Here is a 25,774-nt window from a genome sequence, read left to right as displayed (position 1 = left end):
AGCTGCTCACTCTTGGGGGAGTCGGGGCTTGTGTTGATGGTGGAGACTGGAGGGAGTGGAGGCTACACGTTGTTTCTGGGTTATGCAGAGGGCTCTATGTCCACACTGGCTGCCTTTGCTCTCCCCCCACCCCCACTCCCAGGCATTCTCCGACGCCCACGTGGAGGCAGTGATGATCCTGGGGGAGCCTTTCGCCACCCAGGGCCCTTATGACTTTGGGTCGGGGGAAACGGCCCGCCGCATACAGGACCTCATCCCCGTGCTGCTGCGGCACCGGCTGTGTCCCCCACCCGAGGAGACCTATGCCCTGCACCGCAAGCTGGCAGGGGCTTTCCTGGCCTGTGCCCACCTCCGAGCCCACATCGCCTGCAGGGACCTCTTCCAGGACACCTACCACCGCTACTGGGCCAGTCGCCAGCCAGACGCAGCCACTGCCGGCAGCCTCCCCACCAAAGGGGACTCCTGGGTGGATCCCTCATGACAGCCTCCATGGGGGATTCAGTCCCCAGAGCAGGCCATACCCTGCTGCAGTGCCTCTTATCCCTTCCCCGTCTGCCCTGGGTCAGAGGAGCCCCCTTGGGCTTCCCAGTCTTGCCTGGCTCTCCTCCTTGGCCCAGGAGCTCAGGATCCCTGGGGCTGGGGAACTCCCAACTTCGTGCCCTAGATCCTGCACCTCCCCACTCGAAAGTGGGTATCCGAAAACTAAGCCAGGGAAGCGGTTAACTTATCTTTGCCAACATTTGAGGGAGCCTTGGGCCGCTGCATGTCGTTATGCAGATCAGACTCATCAGGGGGAGCCCTCACCTCTGCCTCAAGCCTCCCGTGGAAGGCGAGATGGTCCTGGAGGCAGTCCTCACCTCTGCCTCCCTTGCTCCTCCAACAGCTGCCTTCTCCCGGGTTCCAGCCTCTCAGTGTGTTGGAGAGGTAGGGGTGCGGGGTGGGGGGGAGCTGAATCTTCAATCGGAATAAAAGCAGCCCTCCCCTTCCCCCAGCTCTTTTCTTTGCACTAGGGTTGGGGGGAGAGGGGGAGGAGCTCGCCAGCGGCCTCCAGGTGCAGATGGCCAGCCCCCCTGCACCCCCTTGTCTGAAAGCCTCAGCCCTGCCTGTGCCATCTGTTGCCGGGAACCTCCTTCTCGCCTTCCCCACCCCCCCACGTGCTGACCACCTGCTCTAAGGGCTGTGGCAGCTGAGGCCTCCCCCCCACACAGTGCCTCTTGGCTGCGGGCTCCCTCCCCTCACTCCTGGCAACCTCGCCTTTACTAATGGGCTCTAATGTCCCTGCCAGCTGCTTTGCCAAACCCACAGGATTGGAGTAGGGGGCGGCGGGGGCGCCGTAGCGGCCAGAACCGCGCCCTGGTCCCACCCCGGCGCCCCCGTTCCCAAAGCCGAACCGATCGCGCATCAGGACGCCTTGGTCTGTTCACACCCCCTCCCCTTCCTTGCAAAAAGTGCCTCGTCACCGCTCCTGCCAGCCCCCGCCGGGCTGGGGAACCATGGGGTTAGCGGGAAGATTTGGGGGTGTGGGGCGGCAAGGCGCCTCTAGAAGCAACTCTTTCGGACGCGGAGCTGGAGGGGATCTGAGGTCAGGTGTCACGGAGGGAAAGGGAGCCCAGGCCAGGACGGACCGGGGGAAAGGACTCGGCGATGTTCATAGGCATGCTCAGCTCGGGACTGGCCAATGGGCGTGGCGGGGCGGTGGCCGCGCCGGGGAAGGCGGGATGGTGTCTGCGTGTGGGCGGGGTCTTCAGGCCAAGGGGCGGGACGGGGCCCAGCGAGGCGCCGGGGCGGGGCGGGGCCTTTCTGCATATACGGCAGGCGGCGGGCCAATGGGCGGGGCCGGGGCGGGGAGCCGAGGCCGAGGGACGCTCCCCCGCCCCCGGAACGGAATCCTCCCGGGAGCCGAGGAGGCTCGCGCGCGTGCATCCCGCACCATCCCCCGGCCCCGGGCCCTGGCCGGCGTCAGACCGAGCTGCCGCCGCCACCACCGCAGCAGCAGCAGTCGGGGAGCCAGGCCCAGCCAGGGCCGCGGGAGGCGGGGGCGCCCGGGCCCTGGATGTCCCGCAGCGCGGCGGCCAGCGTGAGAAGGGCGGGAGAGGGTGGCTCGGGTCGGGGGCGGCGCCGCTGCTGATGTGGCGGAGGGTGGGAGGCGGCCGCGGCGCCCGGATGGAGAGAGGGTGCCAAGGCTGGAGAGGGTGGTCCTGGGTGGGGGTCCAGGAACAGGCCCAACAAGCCAAAGCCCAGGAGAGCGGGGTCTTGGGCACAGACCCCTGGGCCATCTCTTGCCAAGGCCCTGGAAATAGGGATCCTGGACACAGACCCCCCACAAAACCAAGGACAGGGGTACAGAGATTCTAGGTACAACTCCTAGAACTAGATGGGGATGGAGATGGGGTCGGGGACACAGCCCCCGTATCAAACCAAGGCCTCCAGGAGGCGATTTCAGACACAATCCCTACCTCTCCCTGCCTAAGGGGGTCTCAGCACAACAACTCCCTAGGTACGGTCTCGAGGATGGGGTCACTGGGTACAGCGTTCCCACCACGCCAAGGCTTGGGGGGACTCCAAGCACAGCCTGCCCCCAGGTCTCAGAGGCACCCTGGGCACAGCATCCCCCCAATCCTTGGGCGGTGTCCCAGGCACAGCCACTTCTCAAAACAAGGTCCCTGTGCCTGGGACTCCACCCCACCCCAGCCTGAATAAAATAAGGACAATTTCAGGCAACCCCCAATCCCTCCACCCCCTGGCTTGGTCATGGGTCCCAGGGCACAGGATCCCTAGGCCACCCCCTTTGTCCCCAGGGCTGACCAGCTGTCCAAGAGTGGCCCCACCCGCAGACAATGCACCGCTTCCCCCTCCTGGACCTGGCCCTCAGGCTCCAGGATACAGGCTGGGCTGGGGGCGGCTCCCCAGGGACCGGGTGCAGCCCTGTCTTGTCTGCAGCGTCTGCGGTGACGGTGACGGCGGCTTTGTGTGTGGTACCTGGGGGGAAGGAGGGAAGCAAGCGATGGGGAGGTGGCTAGGAGTGTGCCCTGTGTTTGTGTGACTGTGGCTGTGTATGTGTGTGTGTGTGTGCACGCGTACGCTGCAGCTGGTGACTGAGGAATCCTGTGTCGTGTGTGTGTGCTTGTGGTGGTGTCTATGATTGTGTCTGTGACCCTAGTATTTGTGTGACTGTGTATGTGTGTGTGACAGCTGCTCACTGTGCAGAATCCTGTACTTTTTAGTCTGTCTGTGTTTGGAGGTGTGCATGGTTGTGACTGGTTGTCTGTGATTGTGTCTTTTGTGACCCTGTGTTTGTATGCCTCGGTAACTATAACTGGGTATGTGACAGTATGTGTTGAGTCTGGGGGTGGGCATGCGTGTGACTGACAGGACGTGGGTGGAGTTGTGACTGTGTGTGAGTGGAGTTGTCTATGGCTCCATGTGCATGTATGACCCTCCCAGTGACTGACAATGTTTATAGTTGTGTCTCTACCTGATTTTATATACGTGAGTGACACACACCTGTCTGTGCAACTCTGCCTGTGTGACTGCCATTGTGTCTGAAGTCACATTGTGTCTGTGTGACTGGGGTTGTGTGACAGTATTGTGTATGACAGTGGTTGCGTATGCAGAACCATGTCTGAGTGTGTGACTGAGGTTGTATTAATATAAATGGCTGTATCTAGCAGTGTGTGTGATAACGAGTGATTGTGTGTATTTCTAGCCTTGCATGTGTGATTTGGGTTATGTATTTGACTTGGTGTCTGAAACCCTGGCTATTTAGAGGGATTATTTGTGTGTGACTAAAGCTGTGGATGTGTCTCCGTGCTGGTGCTAGGAAATTATGTTTGTAGGGGTGTGTATATGATTATGGCTTCCATATTATTGTGTGTGACCTGCATGTCTGACCCTGGGTGACTATAGATGTCTGTGTCTATGTCATCATCTGTGAGAGTGTGGGGTCTGTAGCTGTGTGCCTGTTTTTGTCTCTGTGTATATGTGCTGGACTACCTGTGTTTGAATGTGTGATTTGGTGATGAGATTGGCCCCTGACTGTACACATGGCTCCATCAGGACCTGTGTCTTCTGTGTAAACCCAGCTATAAATGCCACATCCTGGTCACTGCATTTCTGTGCATACACTGGACTGTGTACTTGTGACATGGGAAACTAAAACTGTGTGCTTATGTCTCTATGTGTGAGATATGTGTGTAGGTGGGGCTTGTGACTTTGTGCACCTGTCCACACGGGGCTGTGATTCTATATGGCCACATACTTGTCTGTGTGACTTGTGTGCCTGCATGAAGAAAGGCTATATGTTTCGCTGCATTGGAGTGACATGGTACAGCTGTGTATGGACACTGGGTGATGGGATTATGACCATGATAGGTGGCTGGGTCACATGGACATTGATGCTGTGGCCATGCCTATAGGACCACCATGGCTGTGTCTTGAGGGAGGCCATCCTTGGGGACAGTTGTTTGTGGGTGGTTGCATGCTGTGGCCATCAGTACCTCTGTGTGTGGTTGTGTATAGAGGACTGTCCCTATGAGTGTGGCTGTCACAGTAGACTGTGTGACTGATGCTGTGACCAGATTTGAGCACCTATGACTGGGTACGTGTGACCACGTGACAGTGTGTGGCCAAAAACAGTGTGTTGGTGTGACTGGTCTGGTTGAGGCTGCATGTCCACATGCAGCTGTTCCTGCATGTGGTCTCCGTGGGACCAAATGTGTGTCTGTCCGTGTGCATCTGTGACCAGATGTCAGTGTGCAGCAGTGGAGATACGTGTAACAAGTGTGTATAGCTGCGATTGTGTCGTGTGGGACTGGGTCACCAAATGGGTGAACTCTGGGTGTGATTCTATCTGGGTGGGCCTGTGACGTCAGTATCTTGGGCGGGTGCCTGAGGAAACATAGCTGTCACTGGGTGTGGCCACGCATGTGCGGCTCTAGTGGGTTGTCTGGGCCCCGTTCTTTGTATGTGGCTGAGAATGTGGAAGTGACCAAATTTCAGTGGGTGGTGTGACCAGGTGTCTGTGGTGGGAACTGAGTGGGCCAGGACATGCTGCATGTATGTGGACAAATGTCTGTAGTAGAGACTGTGTGTGTCCGAACATGAATATGCGGCCAGATGTTTACAGTGGCAGCTTTCTGGGTTTGGGACTGTTTCTGTGTATCTGTGATCTGAGGTGTGTAGCTGTGATTGCGTCTATGTGTAACCAAGTGTGTAAAGCTGTGGCCAGATGCTAGGGAAACCTGTAGATATGAGTTGGCTGCGTATGTGTGTAGCCCTGCACATGCATCTGGAGGGCAAGGCCACTCTCACAGCATCCCCTTGGGCAGTGAGGCTCTCCTGAGGCCAGCACATCCTCAACATATGCCCCCCAAACATACCTACTCCTTCCTGGGCCCTTGGAACCAGGTGGCTGATCTCCCTGGTAACAGTTGCTAGGACAACTAGGACTCTCATCAGGGATCCCAAGATGGAGGGGGCTGGCTGAAGTCCAAAGTGGGGGTGAAGTATCAGACTGAGCCCCAACCCAGACAAACTTCTCACCTTCTCCTCCCCTACTCGGGCAGGGCGGACCCCGGAGGCCTGAGCGGCACCTGCCCCCAGCCCCCTGTGGGGCCCCGGGGCCCCCAGAAACCTGCAGGACGGAGCCAGGTGAGCGACCAGCCTGGGACAGGGCAGGGCTAAATGGGTATGTGGTCTTGCCTAACACGACCAGAGGAGCTGTCCCTGCGGTCACACAGGCTTAATCACACTCATGAGTGGACACCCTCAGGCATCTTCCTCAGCGACTGTCAGAGCCCCACTCATGCACAGACCCACACCCTGACACCCTTACAGCCTCAAGTGCAGGGTCACACTCAAACACTCACATCTGTAGATATACGGTTAGAGACACACACACACACACAGATCTCTTTTCTTTCAGATCACACACACTTGCTAATGAAGTGACACACTTGAACACATGCTGAAGTAGATGTTCATCACACTAATGTACACACAAACATATACACACACACACACACATTCCTAGACAACACCCAGATTCACAGGTGACCACAGACGCTCGCTGGATACAGACTCTGAGATACACACTCTCAAGAGACACACTCTTGGCCGGGCGTGGTGGCTCAATGCCTATAATCCCAGCACTTTGGGAGGCTGAGGCAGGCGGATCCCCTGAGGTCAGGAGGTCAGGAGTTCGAGACCAGCCTGACCAACATGGAGAAACTCTGTCTGTACTAAAAATACAAAATTAGCCAGGGGTGGTGGCGCATGCCTGTAATCCCAGCTACTTGGGAGGCTGAGGCAGGAGAATCGTTTGAACCTGGGAGGCAGAGGTTGCTGTGAGCCGAGATCATGCCATTGCACTCCAGCCTCCATTCGCAACAAGAGCAAAATTTCGTCTCAAAAAAAAAAAAAGAGATACACTCTTGCACAGTCTGACAACACACACAGACCCACATTTCTACAGACGACAGCCACACTTTCACAGACAGCACCCGCGGGCCCAGGCTCTCACAGGGAGCTACGGTTGTGTACAAACATGCACACAGTCTCACAAAGAACACCCAGCACTCTCTCAGGCAACAGTCACACCCTTACAAATAACCCTCATGAACACACACTCAAAGACAACCTCATGTTCTCACACACCCTAACGGATGCACCACTGCACACAGATACACCCTCTGTGCAATACCCACACACCCACACTCTAAGGCAACAGCCACAGTCACACAGGCTCACCGCCAACAGCTGCACTCTTGGACACACAGTCTTGTAGGTCCCTCAGATGCACTCTCCGAGGCAATGTCATCACAGACAATAGCCACACCTTCACACAGAGACATAGCTACATGGATAACAGCCATGGACACACCCTTTGAAAGATGACAGCCTCATCTCAAACACAGACACACCCTCACAGGCAACAGGCACTGAGCCACAAGTTCTCATAGACAACAACGGCACTCTCGGATATAGACAGCAGACACACACTCACAACCACTCTCAGACATCGATGCCCTTCAGCAACAACCTTCAGGGCCTCAGACTCACAGACAACAACCACACTTTTGGATGCATGCCTCACGGACAGCATTCACAGATGCACACTATCCTACACCATTCTCAGACATGCATTCTTCCAGACAGCCTTCAGAAACACACTCACAGACATTACTTGCATGCTCAGATATAGAGCCCCTCATAGACAGCGTTCCGGAACATACCATTGCACACTTGCTTACACACACACCCACACACATCCCCCTCTGCTGTTGGTGCTCCCAGTCCTGGGACTGTCAGGATGGCTGATCAGTGAAGACGGTCCTAGTGGCTGGCCACCTCCACACCCACTCCACACACCCACAGCCCTGCCTCTGATAGTCATCAGTGCAAGGCCCCAGAAGCCTTGCTGGGGACTAGACACAGTTGTCACAGAATGGCTGTGTCTCAGAGTTCCAGAGACAAGCCACCATACCCCATACCCCATGCACCTGACTCCTGCACCCCTGACCCATGCAATTCCCAACTCCTCTGCTGCCCTCTGATCACCCCACTGCCTGACTCTCATACCCCTAAAACCCCTGACCGTGTGGCCCCTGACTTCTATGCCCTCTAGCCCCCATGCCCTCCTACGTCTGATTTCCCACCCTTTGTGTCCTCACGGCCCTGGGAATGAGGAAGCATCCACCACACGGACAAGAAGCCCTCCAATGCCCTGAAACCTGTGCCCCATACCCCCTACCCCAGACCTCCAGCCCCTTAGCCCCATGGTTCTGAATCCCCAGTGCCCAACTTTCGCACTCCCCTGGCTCTGTTGGCTCCTTTCCTCACTGTCCCCTGACTTGAGCTGCTGATCCCATGTGCGCTGCCAACTGACCCTGTAACCCCGCTTCCAGTTATCTTGTTATCTGACCCCATGCTCCCTGAGCACTGGTCCCTCCCCGTTGAGCTCCATACCTTCTGACCCCCACCCTTGACCCACATCACTGTCCTGTGTCACCAGACGGGGCGGGCACCATGAACAAGTTACGGCAGAGCCTGCGGCGGAGGAAGCCAGCCTACGTGCCCGAGGCGTCGCGCCCGCACCAGTGGCAGGCAGACGAGGACGCGGTGCGGAAGGGCACGTGCAGCTTCCCGGTCAGGGTGAGTGGGCGCGGCGGGGCGAGGGGGACGGGGGCCGCTGTGCTGTGCGGGTGCGCGGCCTGGCTGGGACACCAGCCCAAGTCGTTTGAAGTTGGTGTTAAAAAGCCTGAGGCCGGCAGTCCTGGCTATCACGGTGAAACCCCGGCTCTACTAGAAATACAACAAATTAGCCTGGCGTGGTGGCGGGCGCCTGTAGTCCCAGCTACTGGGGAGGCTGAGACAGGAGAATCGCCTGAACCCGGGAGGCGGAGATTGCAGTGAGCCGAGATAGCGCCACTGCACTCCAGCCTGGGCGACAGAGCAGACTCTGTTTCAAAAAAAAAAAAAAAAAACTTGAAGCGTAGTGGTGGCTCACACCTGTAATTCCATCACACTGGGAGGCTGTGGTGGGAGGATTGCTTGAGTCAAGGAGTTCAAGACCAGCCTGGGCAAACACAGGGAGACCCTGTCTCTACAAAAAATAGGCACAGTGGCACGCATCTGTAGTCCCAGCTACTCGCAAGGCTGAGGTGGGAGGCTCACTTGAGTCCAGGAAGGTCGAGGCTGCAGTGAGCCTTAATTGTGCCATTGCACTCCAGCCTAGGCAACAGAGTGATACCCAATCTTGAAAACAAACAAAAAACCAAAACACATTTTTTTGTACCAGCAAACTATTACCTGGAAGCCGTCATGTGGTGTAGCATTTGCAAAGCGCTCTACCGATAAGGACATTCTGGTTTAGCCATACCCTACACTTTTACATTCCTATGAGGGGGAGAGCAGGATTCACGGCGTGGACTGTGGAGCTCAGCCCCTTCCTGGCTGGGTGATGACTGACCATGGTCACAGCCCCTCCACCACCTTACGTTCCCTTCCCCGGAAGCAGACTTTGAATGTGACGGCTTCATTTGGGAGGTGCAGGAAATGGTGTTGGGAGTGAGGAAAGTAAGGCAGCCAGTAAAGGGTGTGTTATTAAAACTGCAGCAGTGTGCAACTGAGCTTTCCCCTGGGAAACTCGAGGCAACAGTCATCCCACCAGCAGATGAGGGAGCTGGGGCTCAGGTACCCTAACTCCCGTCAGTCATTGGGGGGACTGGCCCAGGCTCTTTCTAGCTGCTTTAGGGTAGGCAAAGCAGCTTTGCATGGCCTGTGGCCAGTCCTCACGCACAGAGATGCAAATACTAGCTCTCGGGAGGACCACGGTGCCGGGTTAGGGCCCAGGGATATAGCTAGACCGGAATCACTACTACGTGCTGTGCTTCAGTTTCCCCATCTGCATGTCTAGACCAGGAATGGGGTCTCCACCTTGTAGAGTTGAGATGCAGAATAAATGATTGCATACACATCATGTGCTTAAAATATTGTCTACTGCATGGCAGATGCTCAGTGGACACTGAGAATGAGTGATTACTGTGCTGTTTCATGTCCCCCCCCCATTCCCTCCAACCCAAGTACCTGGGTCACGTGGAGGTAGAGGAGTCCCGGGGAATGCACGTGTGTGAAGATGCGGTGAAGAAGCTGAAGGCGGTGAGTGAGGGGGCTGCCATGAGGGAGGGGGGGCAAGGTCAGACAGGGAGAGGCACCCTGACCCGGCTCCTTTGTCCCCTTGCCTCCCTCCAGATGGGCCGAAAGTCCGTGAAGTCTGTCCTGTGGGTGTCAGCCGATGGGCTCCGAGTGGTGGACGACAAAACCAAGGTAGGAGGCCTGTGGGGGTGGACGCCAGGGGGCCTGTCTGCTCACCCTGCTGGAATCAGGGCGGAAGACACCTTCCCGCCTCCTCTGCACATCCCTCCCTCAGGGACCTTCTAGACGATGCCATGTGCTCCCTCTGTCGTCATAACTCAGGAATAAATGCTGTGATTATTTGGGAACTGGCATAGGCTGTGGGTGAGAGAGACTGGAGCAGCTGCCTCAGCTCCAATCCCAGCTTAGGGACCCTGGGCATGAGATTTAACCTCTCTGAGTCTCAGTTGTGTCATCTGAAAAATGCAGATTATAGGCCGGGAGCGGTGGCTCACGCCTGTAATCCCAGTACTTTGGGAGGCCAAGGAGGGTAGATTACCTGAGGTCAGGAGTTTGAGACCAGCCTGGCAATATGGTGAAACCTCATCTCACTAAAAATACAAAAATTAGCTGGACATGGTGGTGCGTACCTGTAATCCTAGCTACTTGGGAGGCTGAGGCAGGAGAATCTCTTGAACCAGAGACTTGGAGGTTGCAGTGAGCGGAGATCATGCCATTGCACTCCAGCCTGGGCAACAAGAGCTAAACTCCATCGCAGAAAAACAGGGATTATAACAGACCCTACCATTAAGTGAGAAAGCATATGCAAGTTATTTGAAATGGTGCCTGGCTGGGAGGGCCCCTTGAAGCCGGGAGTTCAAGATCAGCCTGTGAAACATAGCAAGGCTCCATCTATACAAAATAATTTTTAAAAAAATTTAAATGTGGGCTGGGCACGGTGGCTCACGCCTGTAATCCCAGCACTTTGGGAGGCCAGGGCAGGTGGATCACCTGAGGTCACGAGTTCAAGACTAGCCTGGCCAAGATGGTGAAACCCCACCTCTACTAAAAATACAAAAATTAGCCAGACGTGGTGGTGCGTGCCTGTAATCCCAGCTACTTGGGAGGCTTAGGTAGGAGAATCACTTGAACCCAGGAGGCAGAGGTTTCAGTAAGCCAAGATCATGCCACTGCACTCTAGCCTGAGTGACAGAGCAAGACTCCTTCTGGGAAAAAATATATATATATATATTTAAATGGGGTCTAGTACATCGTAACTGCTCAGATCAATGAATGTTAGCCATTAAGTGTTTATTGTCACCCTGCCCAGCCAGAAGGAAGCACTAGGGGGCCACAATCTAGGTATCTGTTTGCTCACCTTGAATCCGCTGCCCCCAGCCCAGAGACTGCCCTAGGAGGTGCCCAGGACATGCTGAGAGTTGGGTTAATAACAGAACAAGATCACCACCTTTGCAAGGCAGTTCCCTCAGCCCAAAATACTGTTCCTTGACTTTTTTTCTTAGTTAGTACCTGCTCCAGGAAGCCTTGCCTGACTGACCCCAAGCTGGCTTCTGCCATGCTGGCCCTGACCCCTCTGCCTGTGCCTCCATGGTCCTGGCCCTGACCCCTCTGCCTGGGCCTCCTTCATCACATCCTGGCTATGACTCTGGGCTGCCCATCTCGTGATGGGTCTGATCTTCCCGCCGACCTGGGAGCCCTCTGCAGGCAAGGCACAGGGTGTCTCAGTGACTGCTGGGTCCCCACCCTGTTCAGGACTGGATTTCAGCAGACACAGAGAGAATGTTGAGTGAACACTTGAAAGAGAGTTCACACTCTTCTCCTGGCCTCCCCGGCCCCTCCTAGGATCTTCTGGTCGACCAGACCATCGAAAAGGTCTCCTTTTGTGCTCCTGACCGCAACCTGGACAAGGCTTTCTCCTATATCTGCCGTGACGGGACTACCCGCCGCTGGATCTGCCACTGTTTTCTGGCACTGAAGGACTCCGTGAGTATTGCCACAGCTGGCCAACTCTTCCCTCCCATGCCCTGGCATCCCAGCCCCACCCCTACAAGCTTCCTGCATTCAGGCACATCACTCACCTCTGTGTGCCCAGTTTCCTCATCTGGAGAAGAAAGTATACTCACGGTTCCCAATTTAAAGTATTCACGTGAGGGCCGGGTGTGGTGGCTCACACCTGTAATCCCAGCACTTTGGGATGCTGGGGCGGGCGGATTGCCTGAGCTCAGGAGTTCAAGACCACCCTGGACAACATGGTAAAACCCCATCTCTACTGAAATACAAAAAATTAGCTAGGTGTGGTGGTGCACACCTGTAGTCCCAGCTACTTGGGAGGCTGAGGCAGGAGAATCACTTGAGCCCGGGAGGTGGAGGTTGCAGTGAGCCAAAATTGCACCACTGCACTCCAGCTTGGGAGACAGAGTGAGACTCCATCTCAAAAAAAAAGAGTATTGGCCAGGCGTGGTGGTTCACGCCTGTAATCTCAACACTTTGGGAGGCCAAGGCAGGCAGATCACCTGAGGTCGGGAATTCGAGACCAGCCTGGCCAACCTGGTAAAACCCCATCTCTACTAAAAATACAAAAAAAGTAGACAGGCATGGTGGCAGGCGCCTGTGATCCCAGCTACTCCAGAGGCTGAGGTAGGAGAATCACATGAACCCTGGAGACGGAGGTTGCAGTGAGCCAAGACTGCACCACTGCACTCCAGCCTGGGTGACAGAGCGAGACTCTGTCTCAAGAAAACAACAAAAAAAAACTATTTGGGGATGAGAATGAAAGCCGGAAAAGAGCAGGACCATCTCCTGTGGGTAAAGAGTGTGATGTTGGATGAATTCCTTCCTACTTCTGAGGAAGTAGGAAGTTTTAACCATTAAGCAGTAGAATTCCCCAAGTTCAACTTTTTTTTTTTCTTGAGGTGAAATTCACATAAAATTAATCATTTAAAAGTGTACAATTCAATGGCATTTAATACATTTTCAGTGTTGTTTAACCATTGACTTTAGCAGTCCTGAAACATTTTCATCACCGCTAAAGGAGACCCCATCTCCATTCATCAATTCACCCCGTCTCCCCACTACCCCAGCCCCCTGGCAACCACTAATCTGCTTTGTCTCTCTGTGGATTTACCTATTCTGGATATTTCATTTAATGGAATCATATAATATGTGTCTGGCTTCTTTACTTAGTGTAATGTTGTGTTTTTGTTTGTTTTTGAAACAGAGTTTCACTCTTGTTACCCAGGCTGGAGTGCAATGGAGCAATCTCAGCTCACTGCAACCTCTGCCTCCCGGGTTCAAGCAGTTCTCCTGTCTCAGTCTCCCAAGTAGCTGGGATTACAGACATGCACCATCACAGCTGGCTAATTTTATAGTTTTAGTAGAGATGGGGTTTCTCCATGCAGGTCAGGTTGGTCTTGAACTCCCGACCTCAGGTGATCCGCCTGCCTCTGCCTCCCAAAGTGCTGGGATTATAGGTGTGAGCCACCCTGCCTGGCAATGTTTTTAATTAATTTATTTAATGAGACAGCGTCTCTCTCTGTCATCAAGGCTGGTGTGCAGTGGTGCAATCTCGCCTCATGCAACCTGGGTTCAAGTGATTCTCCCACCTCAGCTTCCTGAGTAGCTAGGACTACAGGCACACGCCACCATGCCTGGCTAATTTTTTGTAGAGATGGGATTTCGCCATGTTGCCCAGGCTGGTCTCGAACTCCTGGACTCAAGCGATCCAGTCACCTTGGCCTCCCAAAGTGCTCGGATTACAGGCGTGAGCTGCTTGTATCAGTGGTTCATTCCTTTTTTTGAGACGGAGTCTCACTCTGTTGCCCCAGGCTGGAGTACAGTGGCACGATCTTGGCTCACTGAAACCTCCGCCTCCAACCTTCAAGTGATTCTCCTGCCGCAGCCTCCCTAGTAGCTGGGATTACAGGTGCGCGCCACCACACCTGGCAAATTTTTGTATTTTTAGTAGAGATGGGGTTTCACCATGTTGGCCAGGCTGGTCTCGAACTCCTGGCCTCAAGTGATTTGCCTGCCTCGGCCTCCTGAAGTGCTGGGATTACAGGTGTGAGCGACTGCAGTCACACCGTCTGATTCTTTTTGTATGTCAAATTTGTAGGCATTGGACTACTTCAGCATGCACACCATTAAGTAGAATTCGTATTTGTTTCCAGATTTTTTTTTCTTCAAAGCGAAAGATATGATTGTCTTAGTTCAGGCTGCTATAACCAGATAGTGTAGACTGTGTGGCTTAAATGACAAACATCTGTTTCCCACAGTTCTAGAGGCTGGATACCTGAGGTCAGGGTGTCAAATGGCTCATTTCTTGGTGAGGGCTCTTTTCCTGGTTTGCAGATGGATGCCTGCTTTCTGTATCTTCACCTCTCAAGGTGGAGGGGAGATCTCTTGTCTCTTTTTCCTTTTTAAGGGCATTAATCCCGGCCGGACATGGTGGCTCACGCCTGTAATCCCAACACTTTGGGAGGCCCAGGTGGGCAGATCACTCGAGGTCAGGAGTTCGAGTCCAGCCTCGCCAACATCATGAAATCCCATCTCTACTAAAAATACACAAATTAACCAGGTGTGGTGGCGCATGCCTATAATCCCAGCTACTTGAGAGGCTGAGGCAGGAGAATCGCTTGAAGCCAGGAGGTGGAGGTTGCAGTGAGCTGAGGTCATGCCGCTGCACTCCAGCATAGCATCAGAGTAAGACCCCGTCCCAGAAAAAAAATAAATAAATAAGGGCATTAATTCCATCATGAGGACCCCACCTCATGATCTAACATAACTTTTATTGTCTCTCAAAGGCCCACCTCCAAATACCAGCACATTGTGGATGAGGGCTTCAGCGTTAGAACTGAGAGAGACACACACGTTTAGTCTATAGCAATGCACAAGCCTTCGGTGTACAGTCAACGAATTTCGACAACTGCATACACCCATGTAACGAAGCCCCTATCAATATCTAGAAATTGCCACCACCCAGTCATCCCCTCATACACTTTCCAGTCATTCCCCACCCCGTAGGAAACTACCACTATTCTGACTCTTTTTTAGACAGAATCTCACTCTGTCACCCAAGCTGGAGTGCAGTTGCCCCATCATAGCTGCTTGCAGCCTTGACCTCCTGGGCTCAAGGGAACCTCCCGCCTCAGCCTCCCAAAGTGCTAGGATTACAGGCGAGAGCCACCACTCCTGGCCTGTTCTGACTTTTTTTCACCATAGATTAGTTTTGCCTCTTCTGGAATTTCCAGTAAGTGGAGCCACACAACAGGCTCATTGGTTTCTGGCTTCTCTCACTTGGAGCTGTCATTTCCAGCCCTTCCTTGTGGTGCAGATGAGCACTGAGGCCCAGAGAAGTGCAGAGACTCATCCGGGGCAACCCAGTACCTAGCGGCTATAACCCAGCGCCCCTGGCCCCTGTCCGCACTGCCCAGCGCCTCTAACCCCCGCCCATCCGCTCCCCATAGGGCGAGAGGCTGAGCCACGCTGTGGGCTGTGCTTTTGCCGCCTGCCTGGAGCGAAAACAGCGACGGGAGAAGGAATGTGGGGTCACGGCCGCCTTCGATGCCAGCCGCACCAGCTTCGCCCGCGAGGGCTCCTTCCGCCTGTCTGGGGGTGGACGGCCTGCTGAGCGAGAGGCCCCGGACAAGAAGAAAGGTGGGTGTTGCCCTGAGCGCCAGCAGAGCACAGAGTGGGCACAGGGTACCCAGTATTGGGGCAGGGAGCTGCAGAGGTGCAGAGACTCAACAGTTTACAAAGTAGGGGATGCTTCAGGCCAAGCGCCATGGTTCACACCTGTAATCCCAGCACTTTGAGAGGCCGAGATGGGCGGATTGCTTGAGGTCAGAAGTTTGAGACCAGCCTGCGCGACATGGTAAAACCTCGTCTCTACTAAAAATACAAAAATTAACCGGGCATGGTGGCCTACGCCTGTCATCCCAACTACTTGGGAGGCTGAGGCAGGAAGATCGCTGGAACCCTGGAGGCAGAGGTTGCAGTGAGCCGAGATCACGCCACTGCACTCCAGCCTGGGCAATAGAGTGAGACTCTGTCTCAAAAAATAAATAAATAAATAAAGCAACTTCCATGGAAACAGTTCTCTGGGCAATATTCTAAGGGCGCACCAAGTGGTTTACTAGCCACCAATTCGGGGCTTTTCGAGGCTTTTCTTTTTTTGTTTGTGTTTTTTTTTGAGACGGAGTCTCGCTCTGTCAACCAGGCTGGAGTGCAATGGTGTGATCTAGGCTCACTGCGCCCTCCACCTCCTGGGTTCAAGCAATTCTGCCTCAGCCTCCCGAGTAGTTAGGATTACAGGCATGGCTAATTTTTGTATTTTTAGTAGAGATGGGGTTTCACCATTGTTGGCCTCAACTCCTGACCTCAGGTGAGCCACCGCGCCTGGCCTTCTCAGGGCTTTTCAACCTGTGTATTAAGACCTGGGAAGCCAATTTGCTGTACTGTGGCTGGCATTTTTTGTTTTGTTTTGTTGTCTGAGTTGAGGTCTAATTCTGTTGCCCAGGCTGTAGTGCAGTGGTGTAATCACAGCTCCCTGCAGCTTCAAACTGCTGGGCTCAAGTAATCCTCCTGCCTCAGCCTCCATGTAGCTGGGAATATAGGCACAAGCCACAGCATCTGGCTAATTTTATTTTTATATTTTGTAGAACTGGGATCTTGCTGTGTTTCCCAGGCTGGTCTCAAACTCCTGGCCTCAAACGATCCTCCCACCTCAGCCTCCCAAAGCACTGGTATTATAGGTGTGGACAACTGGGCCCAGCCCATGTGGCTGACATTTAAAAAAATGAAATCAACCTGGGCAACATAGGGAAACCCTGTCTCTACAAATCATTAAAAAATTAGCCAGGCGTGGTGGTGCAACCTGTGGTCCCAGCTCCTCAGGAGGCTGAGGCAGGAGGATCACCTGGGCCCAGGAGGTAGAGGCTGCAGAGAGCTGCAATTGCACCACCACACTCCAACCTGGGTGACAGAGTGAGACCCTGTCTCAAAAAAAAAAATTAATTTAAAAACAATGAAATAGAGAATCATAGAAAATATCAGAGTATATTGAGTGGCATAAGGGTTAAATATAATTTAATGATACTTTTATTTGAGAGAGAGTGTGTGTGTGTGTGCACGCATGTGTAAGAGGCTACCATATAAAAGATATCTCTTAACTCTGGATTGCCATCAAGAAAGTTTGAAACATACTTGGTAAAACTAACTTTCTAGGTAAATGGTTAAATACTTTGTAAGTTCTAAAACTCTGTGTGTGTGTGTGTGTATGTGTGTTTAAAATATAATTGTATGTATGTCCTGAGTCACCATATAATTAATTTATTTATTAATTTATTAATTTATTTATTTATTTTACTGTGAATTTAAGTTCTTTGGGAAAACACTACTTAGAATTTACAAAGAATTTACCATTGGGAACTGATCCTGATTAAGGGAGACTAATGAGGTTTGACAGGTATTAATAGATGCGAGATGTGATCCTGAATTAGATCCTGGATTGTAAGGGGAAAAAAAAGAACATCTTTTTTTTGAGACAGAGTCTCTCTCCATCACCCAGGCTGGAATGCAGTAGTGCCATCTCAGCTCACTGCAACCTCTGCCTCCTGGTTTCAAGACATTTATGTGTCTCAGCCTCCTGAGTAGCTGGGATTACAGGTGCCCGCCACCACGTCCAGCTAAGTTTTTTTTTTTTTTTTTTTTTTGAGACAGAGTCTTGCTCTATTGCCCAGGCTTGAGTGCAATGGTGCGATCTCGGCTCACTGCAACCTCTGCCTCCCGGGTTCAAGTGATTCTCCTGCCTCAGCCTCCAGAGTAGCTGGAATCCCAGGCGTGTGCCACCACACCCAGCTAATCTTTTTTTGTATTTTTAGTAGAGATGGTGTTTCACCATGTTGGCAAGGCTGGTCTTGAACTCCTGGCCTCAACTGATCCCCCCACCTCGGCCTCTCAAAGTGCTGGGATTACAGGCATGAACCACTGTGTCCAGGCATGCTTTTGTTGGATTCCAAAACATTTAACATTCACTACCTAAACTGACCCTCTCAGAAGCTTGGGAAGTAGCACTGAGATGTTTATCCCAGGTTTCTAGTTGGCAAACTGGAGCCCAGAGAGGGGAGGGGACTTCCTGAGGTCACACAGTGAGTGGAGGCAGAGGAGGTTTCCTGGTTCCAACCTGTCCTGGGCTGTTTCCACTGCCTTGGGCCAGGCCTGCATGGGTGCCCCATTGCGTCACGATGGGAGAAGCAGCAATGGGCGACATCCTTATGGGAGGGTCTCTCTGGGCCTGAGTTTAATCTCCATGGCATTCAGGCCGCAGCTCGGGGAGGCCCTGGTAGGAGGGTAGGTGTGTGTTAGTGGTTTGGCAGGGGTGAGGGCAGCCCTGCCCTTGAAGAGCCTGCCTCTCCTGCTGAGTGGGGAGGTCAGGTTTCCTCCCAGAGTACAGAGAACAGTCTCAGAGTGGAGGGAGCCAGGCTGAGAGCCTGGAACAATCTGGAAAGCTTCTCAGAGGATGAAGCATCCAAGCCATGTCTAGAATGACTGGAGGAAGGGAGGAGCTACCTGAGGTGGGAAGAAGGCTGGGAGGTGGGAGACAGAGGGGAACAGACAGTGACAGAGAAAGACAACATGATATGGAGAGACAGGTCAGAGGGAGACAGGGTGGGCAGTCATTTGGAGCATGGGGTCCAGAGTCAGCCTGCCCCTTCCTAGCAGTAGGACTTGGGCACATCACACTGGGCCTTTGCTGGGTCTCAGTTTCCACATCTGTAAAATGAGAATCATATCAACCCCATGGGTAGTCATGTGGATTGAATGAGTGAATACTTGCAAAGCATCTGGAACAATGCCTGATACGTTGTTCCAGCACCAAATCAGTGTTTGTTAAGTGATCAAAAAGGGAGATAGAGGGTCTTAGAGGGAAGAATGGTGAGAGCAGCAGGGCAAGACAGAAAGGGGCAGGAAGCTGGAGAGACACAGAGGGTGAGCCTGGGGGACGGTTTTCCAAGAGCCTCCTGGGGAAGGGGATCATGACTTGGGTGGGGGTGAGGGATATCTCAGGGCTTTGACTAGCTTGTCTTAAGGGCAGGACTCACTGGGCAAGGAAGGCAGCCTTGGAGAATGATCAAGAGAACCAGGTGGGAGAGGCCTTGCATGCCATGGTGAGATATCTAACCATCCATCTCCCCCATGTCTCCAGCAGAGGCAGCAGCTGCCCCCACTGTGGCTCCTGGCCCTGCCCAGCCTGGGCACGTGTCCCCGACACCAGCTACCACATCCCCTGGTGAGAAGGGTGAGGCAGGCACCCCTGTGGCTGCAGGCACCACTGCCGCCGCCATCCCCCGGCGCCATGCACCCCTGGAGCAGCTGGTTCGCCAGGGCTCCTTCCGTGGGTTCCCAGCACTCAGCCAGAAGAACTCGCCTTTCAAACGGCAGCTGAGCCTACGGCTGAATGAGCTGCCATCCACGCTGCAGCGCCGCACTGACTTCCAGGTGAAGGGCACAGGTGAGCCCTGGGCCCAGTGGGAAACGGCGTTGGAATCAATTGGCACTATCTGATGTGGGCAAGGGATAGAGGCGAGATGGTTCACACTGTGATTGATTTGCACTGTCTGCCATGGGCAAGGGAGAGGAAAGAGATAGCACAAATCAGGATTGATAAGCCGTGTCTGCTCTGAGTAAGGGGTAGTAGAAAGGCATCACAAGTTATGATCAGTTAGCAATGTCTGGTGTGGTTAAGGAAAAGGAGAAAGATGACACACATCATGATTAGTTAGCAAAGTCGGCTATGGACAAAGAAGTCAGGCATGGATAAGGAAGTTTGCCATGGGCCAGGGAAAGAAGAGAAGCAACACCATTGGCCTGTTTTTGCTCAGGAGTAGACTGAAGCACTACAGGTTAATGCTCCCTCCCTCCAAGCATTCACCTATGAGATCTGGCTAGGTGAAGGATACAGGTATTCCTCAGGCTCTGAGGAAAGGAGGATTGTGATGGATTAGAAATGTCTGCCTAGGGCAGGGAGCATCAAGGGATGGCAAAAAAGGCATCACAAGTCATGATCAATTAGCAATATCTGCTGTGGTTAAGGGAAACGAGAAAGATGGCACACATCATGATTGGTTAGCAGTCATGATCTCCATACAGTGTGTGTCATGGGCAAGGGAGAAGAGAGAGTAGCAAGAGTGTTATGTTTTTACCCAAAGGGGAGACTTCCAGAATTTGGTCAGTAGAAACATGACATGCAGGGCACCAGTGAGCTCAGAGATCCCAGGGGTCAGGGGCATAGTGATGGATCAGGAACATTTGTTGTAGGCACAGAGTTGAGCAGAGGCAGTACCCATCACGAAAAGGAGCGGCACATCATAATTGATTGGCATTGTCTGCCATGGCTGGTGGTAAGAGAGAGGAGATATAAAGGTCCTGTTTTACTTGGAGGGAAGATGGAGTTACAAGGATCTGTTTCTTCTAGCACTTGGCCAGGGGAGCCATGAGGTCTGGACAGGTGACGGGTAAGGTGAGCAAAGAGCTCCGTGGGGGAAAAAAGCATCATGTTTGATTACTAATGTCTGCCATGGGCCAGGGAAAGGAGACAGGTGGTGTACATCATGATCTAAAAGTGATGTCTAGCCAAGTGCAGTGGCTCATGCCTGTAGTCTCAGCACTTTGGGAGGCCAAGGCAGGCAGATCACTTGAGCCCAAGAGGGGCTCAAGGATCCCTTGAGGCAGATCACTTGGCTAAACCCTGTCTCTACAAAAAAATACAAAAACTAGCCTGGTGTGGTGGCACATGCCTGTAGTCTCAGCTACTCAGGAGGCTGAGGAAGGAGAATTGCTTCAGCCCAGCTGCAGTGAGCTAAGATTGCGCCACTTCACTCCAGCCTGGGCAACAGAGTGAGAACCTGTCTCAAAAAAAAAAAATTAAGAGCAATCTCTGCCATAGGGAAGGAAGATAGAGGTGGCACGCTACTGAGTTTTTGCCTGAGGGAGGCAGGCAGAAGGGCTGTCTTCCCCACCAGCAGCCAGTGAACCCATGTGGTCTGGCCCACTCTCTTGCTCCTGCATGCCAAATCTGCATCGCCTACCCGTTATGGCCTCAGGGATTGATGTGGGAGGGTGTTGAGCTGTATCCAGGAGGCTGGTCTGCTCCAAAAGGTAACCGGTGAGCAGATGCCAACCCTTGTTGAGAGTGACGCACGCTCCCTCCATGCCTGCAGCATTCCTGGGCCATCACACACCCTCACATTTGCTGTCCTTACGCAGCCTGACATCAGGCACACTCCCCAGGCTGTCACACGCGCTCCTGAGAGGTGGCAGGAGCTCCAGGCTTTATTTGGAAGCCTCACACTCCTGTGGCCAGCTGCACGCTTATTTGGATGTGACTTGCCACACAGAAATTTCACATACTCACATAGACATTGCACCCCCCCACACACATGTCACACATGCTCAGAAGTCACAAACTCACAGTCAGGTATACTCTCAAGTCACACACACTCCAAAATCACAGAGTCAGAAGTCACACATGGCCAGACGTGGTGGCTCACACCTGTAATCCCAGCACTTTGGGAGGCTGAGGCAGGAGGATCACTTGAGCTCAGGAGTTTGAGACCAGCCTGGGCAACACAGCAAGATCTCATCTCCACAAAAAAATTTTAAAAATTAACCTTTATTGTTAACCAGGTGCAGTGGCATGCACCTGTAGTCCCAGCTACTCAGGAAGATTGCTTGAGCCTGGGAGGCGGAGGTTGCAGTGAACTAAAATTGTGCCACTACACTCCAGCCTGGGCAACAGAGCGAGACCCTGTGTCAAAAATAAATAAATAAATATTTTTAAAAAAGAAACACACTCAGATTTACACACCTTCACAGACCACACACCCAGATTTATGCAAACTCCAAAGCCACATGTGCAGGTCCATGCACACCTGCAAACACACTCATACATCACACGGCAGATGCACTCACACCTGGGAGTCACGCATCAGGACGCCACACACCCGGACCACAGTCACACTCTCAGAAGCTGCATTCCTGTTTGGACGAACATGCACAATCATTGTCGACATTGGCTGTCCCACCCGGGCGCCCCCGCAGCACACCTGCAGACTCCTACGGCCAGTTCTGATGTTCACTGGAGCATCTACATGGTCCCTTGGAGACAGCCATTGGCTAAAACATCACAGACATGTGTCACACACCACACATGGGAGTCCTTAATTGTTTATTTGGATGGTACCTTTGCTCATCACAAGCCCTCACGGGGCCGCCATGCCTGCTCAGTGTCTCCTGCCTTGCTGGCACAGGCGTATCTCTGCTCTCATGATGTTTGCCATAGATCAGCCTGGGTGGGGTGATAGGACCCCACTTCTCTGCCCAAAGCTGGACAAATGATCCCCAGCCAGTGAGCGGCCATGCCACAATCCATTCAGACTGGGCCCATGTCCTTGCCATGCACGTGGTTGGGCATATTTTTAAACTAATATATGTTGCTAAGTGTTTTAGACAACTCTTCTGGTTTGTGGCCACACACAAATCTTGAGGTCCTTGGTTTGGGGTCCCTGTTACTGTCAGCCGTCAAATGTCACACACTAACTCGGTCGTTCTGCCGCTCAGATGTGACACACACATATGCACAGTTATTTGGCGGTCATGGCCACTTAGTTACTACAGTGGGAAAGGATCCAGGTCAGAAGAGAGGGCCACCGAGGGCGGGGGGTAGAGGGCGGGGCTGCGGCAGGGTCTGGGCCTGTTTGCTGACCTCTGTCCTGCCCTGCTTCCCAGTGCCTGAGATGGAGCCTCCTGGTGCCGGCGACAGTGACAGCATCAACGCTCTGTGCACACAGATCAGTTCATCTTTTGCCAGTGCTGGAGCGCCAGCACCAGGGCCACCACCTGCCACAACAGGTAAAGCCAGGCTTTCTGCTGGGCAGACACCCTGCATATCCCTCCTGTATCCCCTCCTCTATCCAGGGCTACCCAGACACTCCAGGGGTCTTGGGATCCTACAGGCTTAGAACCATGGATCACCTCAGAGCCAGGGGATCATCCTACAACCATGGATCATCTTAGAGCCATGGGATTACCTGAGAATCATGCGATTACTTTAGAACCATGGATCATCTTAGAGCCAGGGGATCTTCCTAGATCCGTGGATCATCTTAGAGCCACAGGATTACCTGAGAATCATGCAATCACCTTAAAAGCAGGGATCATCTTAGAGCCAAGGGATCAGCCTAGAACCATGGGATTATCTGAGAATTGTGTGATCATCTTAGAGCCATGGATCATCTTAGAGCCAGGGGATCATCCTAGATCTGTGGTTCATCTTAGAGCCATAGGATTACCTAAGAATCATGTGATCACCTTAGACCCAGGGATCATCTTAGAGCCAGGGGATTATCCTAGAACCATGGATCATCTTAGAGCCATGGAATTATCTGAGAATCATGTGATCACCTTAGAGCCATGGATCATCTCAGAGCCCTTGATCATTTTAGAGCCACGGGATCCCCTTAGAACCATGGGATCATCCTAGAACTATGGATCATCTTAGAGCCATAGGATCACCTTAGAAACACAGATCATCTTAGAGCCAGAGGATCATCCTAGAACCAAGGATCATCTTAGAGCCGTGGGATTACCTGAGAATCAAGTGATCACTTTAGAACCATGAATTATCTTAGAGATACAGGATCATTGTAGAGCCATGGGGTCATCTCAGAGGCATGCACTCATGCTAGAATCTTGGGATCACCTTAGAGCCCAGAGATCGTTTCAAAACCATGGAATCCTTGAGAACCATGTATCATCTTAGAGCCATGGGCTTATCCTAGAACCACAGGTGCACCTTAGAATCTCAAACACTGTAAATGTAGAACTCGAGAATCTTAGAAAGCCCAACCCTAAACTGTCAAACCTTACTATGTTAGGATACTATTATACATGTGGAGAAAGATCCATGCAATCTTAGAATCTTAACTCCTAAAACAATACATTCTGAAGGTATTAGAAAATCAAGGGTGATATTCAAAATAGTGAATACCAGCTGGGTGTGGTGGCTCATGCCTGTAATCCTAGTACTTTGGGAGGCCGAGGCAGGGGGATTACTTGAGGTAGGAGTTCGAGTCCAGCCTGGGCAACATGTTGAAACCTCGCCTCTACTAAAAATACAAAAAATCAGCCGGGCGTGATGGTGCGCGCCTGTAATCCCAGCTACTCAGGAGGCTGAGGCATGAGAATTGCTTGAACCTGGGAGGCAGAGGTTGCAGTGAGCCCAGATAGGGCATCCCTGGGCAACAGAGTGAGACTCTCTCAAAACAAACAGACAACAAACAAAACAAAATAGTGAATCCTAGGCTTGGCACTGACCAGTCAGAAGGGTAGTGGGGCTAGAAGGATGTCAGTCCTACTTAGACTTTCTCATCATAGGGCCTTAGAAGCTCAGAATTGTATGTTCTTAGCACTCCAGAACCATTACATGGTCCAGAATGGTGAAGTCACTCGCCTGAAGTCAGCAAGCTCGGGAGGTGCAGAGCTGGGATTCAGAGGCAGGCGGTCTGGCTCCAGAGTCCGTGCTCTGATCCCCACACCATGCCAGTTCCCAGCCTGGGGTTCTTCTGCTGAAGCCGTTGCCCCCTCCCTCACCTGTCCCTCTCCTCTCTCCAGGGACTTCTGCCTGGGGTGAGCCCTCCGTGCCCCCTGCAGCTGCCTTCCAGCCTGGGCACAAGCGGACACCTTCAGAGGCTGAGCGATGGCTGGAGGAGGTGTCACAGGTGGCCAAGGCCCAGCAGCAGCAGCAACAGCAGCAGCAACAGCAGCAGCAGCAGCAGCAGCAGCAGCAGCAAGCAGCCTCAGTGGCCCCAGTGCCCACCATGCCTCCTGCTCTGCAGCCTTTCCCCGCCCCCGTGGGGCCCTTTGATGCTGCACCTGCCCAAGTGGCCGTGTTCCTGCCACCCCCACACATGCAGCCCCCTTTTGTGCCCACCTACCCGGGCTTGGGCTACCCACCGATGCCCCGGGTGCCCGTGGTGGGCATCACACCCTCACAGATGGTGGCAAACGCCTTCTGCTCAGCCGCCCAGCTCCAGCCTCAGCCTGCCACCCTGCTTGGGAAAGCTGGGGCCTTCCTGCCCCCTGCCATACCCAGTGCCCCTGGGAGCCAGGCCCGCCCTCGCCCCAATGGGGCCCCCTGGCCCCCTGAGCCAGCGCCTGCCCCAGCTCCAGAGTTGGACCCCTTTGAGGCCCAGTGGGCGGCATTAGAAGGCAAAGCCACTGTAGAGAAACCCTCCAACCCCTTTTCTGGTGACCTGCAAAAGACATTCGAGATTGAACTGTAGCCCGAGCCGCCCCACCCACTCCATCATCTCCAGGTGCCCCACGCCTGGGGGTGGAGGCACAACCTCTCCCCTAACCCTGCTCCCTGGGGCTGCGCCCCTCAACACCCTCTCAACACCCCCCTCACTCAACCACCCCGACAACCACTACAGAACCAACATTGTGACGCCCAGGTTGCAACAGGATGGAATTCAGGGACGGACCCAGCCTGGCTAAGGGAACCATTTCACTGCCGGACTTAGGCTGGCAATGCCCCCTTCCCCAACCCCAGACACAGGGGTTGGCCACAATCCCACTGAATGCCCTTGGTTCACACTCCATTTCCCAGTTTCTGTTGACCCCCACCTTCCAGTGTTGGACAGGATGGAGGGGGGACACTTGCTTAGGGGCTCTCCTGGGCCCTACACCAGTGCCCACCCCAAATCTGGTCGTCTCCTCCCCCCATGCACAGCACAAGCTAAGGGCTGCCCTCTGCCCACACACTGCGTTCACTGCCAATGCTGTACTCACCTCCATCACCCTCCAACTTTGGGGCCCATGTCTTCCTTGGGCCAAGGTCTCATGGGGGCTAGGGCCAAGTTGGGGGCCCAGGAGGCGGGGAGGGGGGAGGAGGAGAAGATGCGCAGTTACCTCATGTCGGTGCCCGCTGGGGAGGGGTCCAGGAAGAAGGGGAAGGGGTGCCTGGCGGGTACTTTTCTATCTTTTATTTCCAGATTTTTTTTGTATCTAAACTTGAAGATTTGTATTATACAAGGACAGCCAATAAAGGAAGAATATAATGCTG

General features: G+C 53.4%; 2 protein-coding genes across 16 annotated transcripts in view; both read left to right on the top strand.

The window, feature by feature from the left end:
* The window catches only part of COQ8B (coenzyme Q8B), a 25,775-nt gene extending 24,789 nt beyond the window's left edge, over positions 1-986 (top strand). For all 10 annotated transcript variants that reach the window (XM_034945225.3, XM_008964891.4, XM_008964890.4 and 7 more), the window contains one exon: positions 143-986. In XM_034945225.3, the coding sequence (XP_034801116.2) occupies positions 143-481 (339 nt within the window). In that variant the 3' untranslated portion in view covers positions 482-986. The remainder of the gene's footprint in view (positions 1-142) is intronic.
* On the top strand, positions 772-25,774 carry NUMBL (NUMB like endocytic adaptor protein). Of its 6 annotated transcripts, none has more exons than XM_063600295.1 (10): positions 772-924; positions 5,565-5,649; positions 8,012-8,151; positions 9,583-9,657; positions 9,751-9,825; positions 11,497-11,637; positions 15,117-15,306; positions 18,857-19,162; positions 22,438-22,560; positions 24,322-25,774. In XM_063600295.1, the coding sequence occupies exons 1-10, from the start codon at positions 772-774 to the stop codon at positions 24,990-24,992; spliced, it is 1,959 nt and encodes a 652-aa protein (XP_063456365.1). In that variant the 3' UTR covers positions 24,993-25,774. The 6 variants fall into 6 exon arrangements, with proteins under 6 accessions (XP_063456365.1, XP_034801119.2, XP_034801121.2 ...); XM_034945230.3 differs by lacking the exon at positions 772-924 and adding an exon at positions 1,838-2,077 and having other exon boundaries at positions 18,860-19,162; XM_034945229.3 differs by lacking the exon at positions 772-924 and adding an exon at positions 1,839-2,077.

The sequence above is a fragment of the Pan paniscus genome, chromosome 20, assembly GCF_029289425.2.
Source record: "Pan paniscus chromosome 20, NHGRI_mPanPan1-v2.0_pri, whole genome shotgun sequence".
NCBI classification, from domain to species: Eukaryota; Metazoa; Chordata; class Mammalia; order Primates; family Hominidae; genus Pan; species Pan paniscus.
This window is presented reverse-complemented; position numbering and strand designations above follow the sequence as displayed.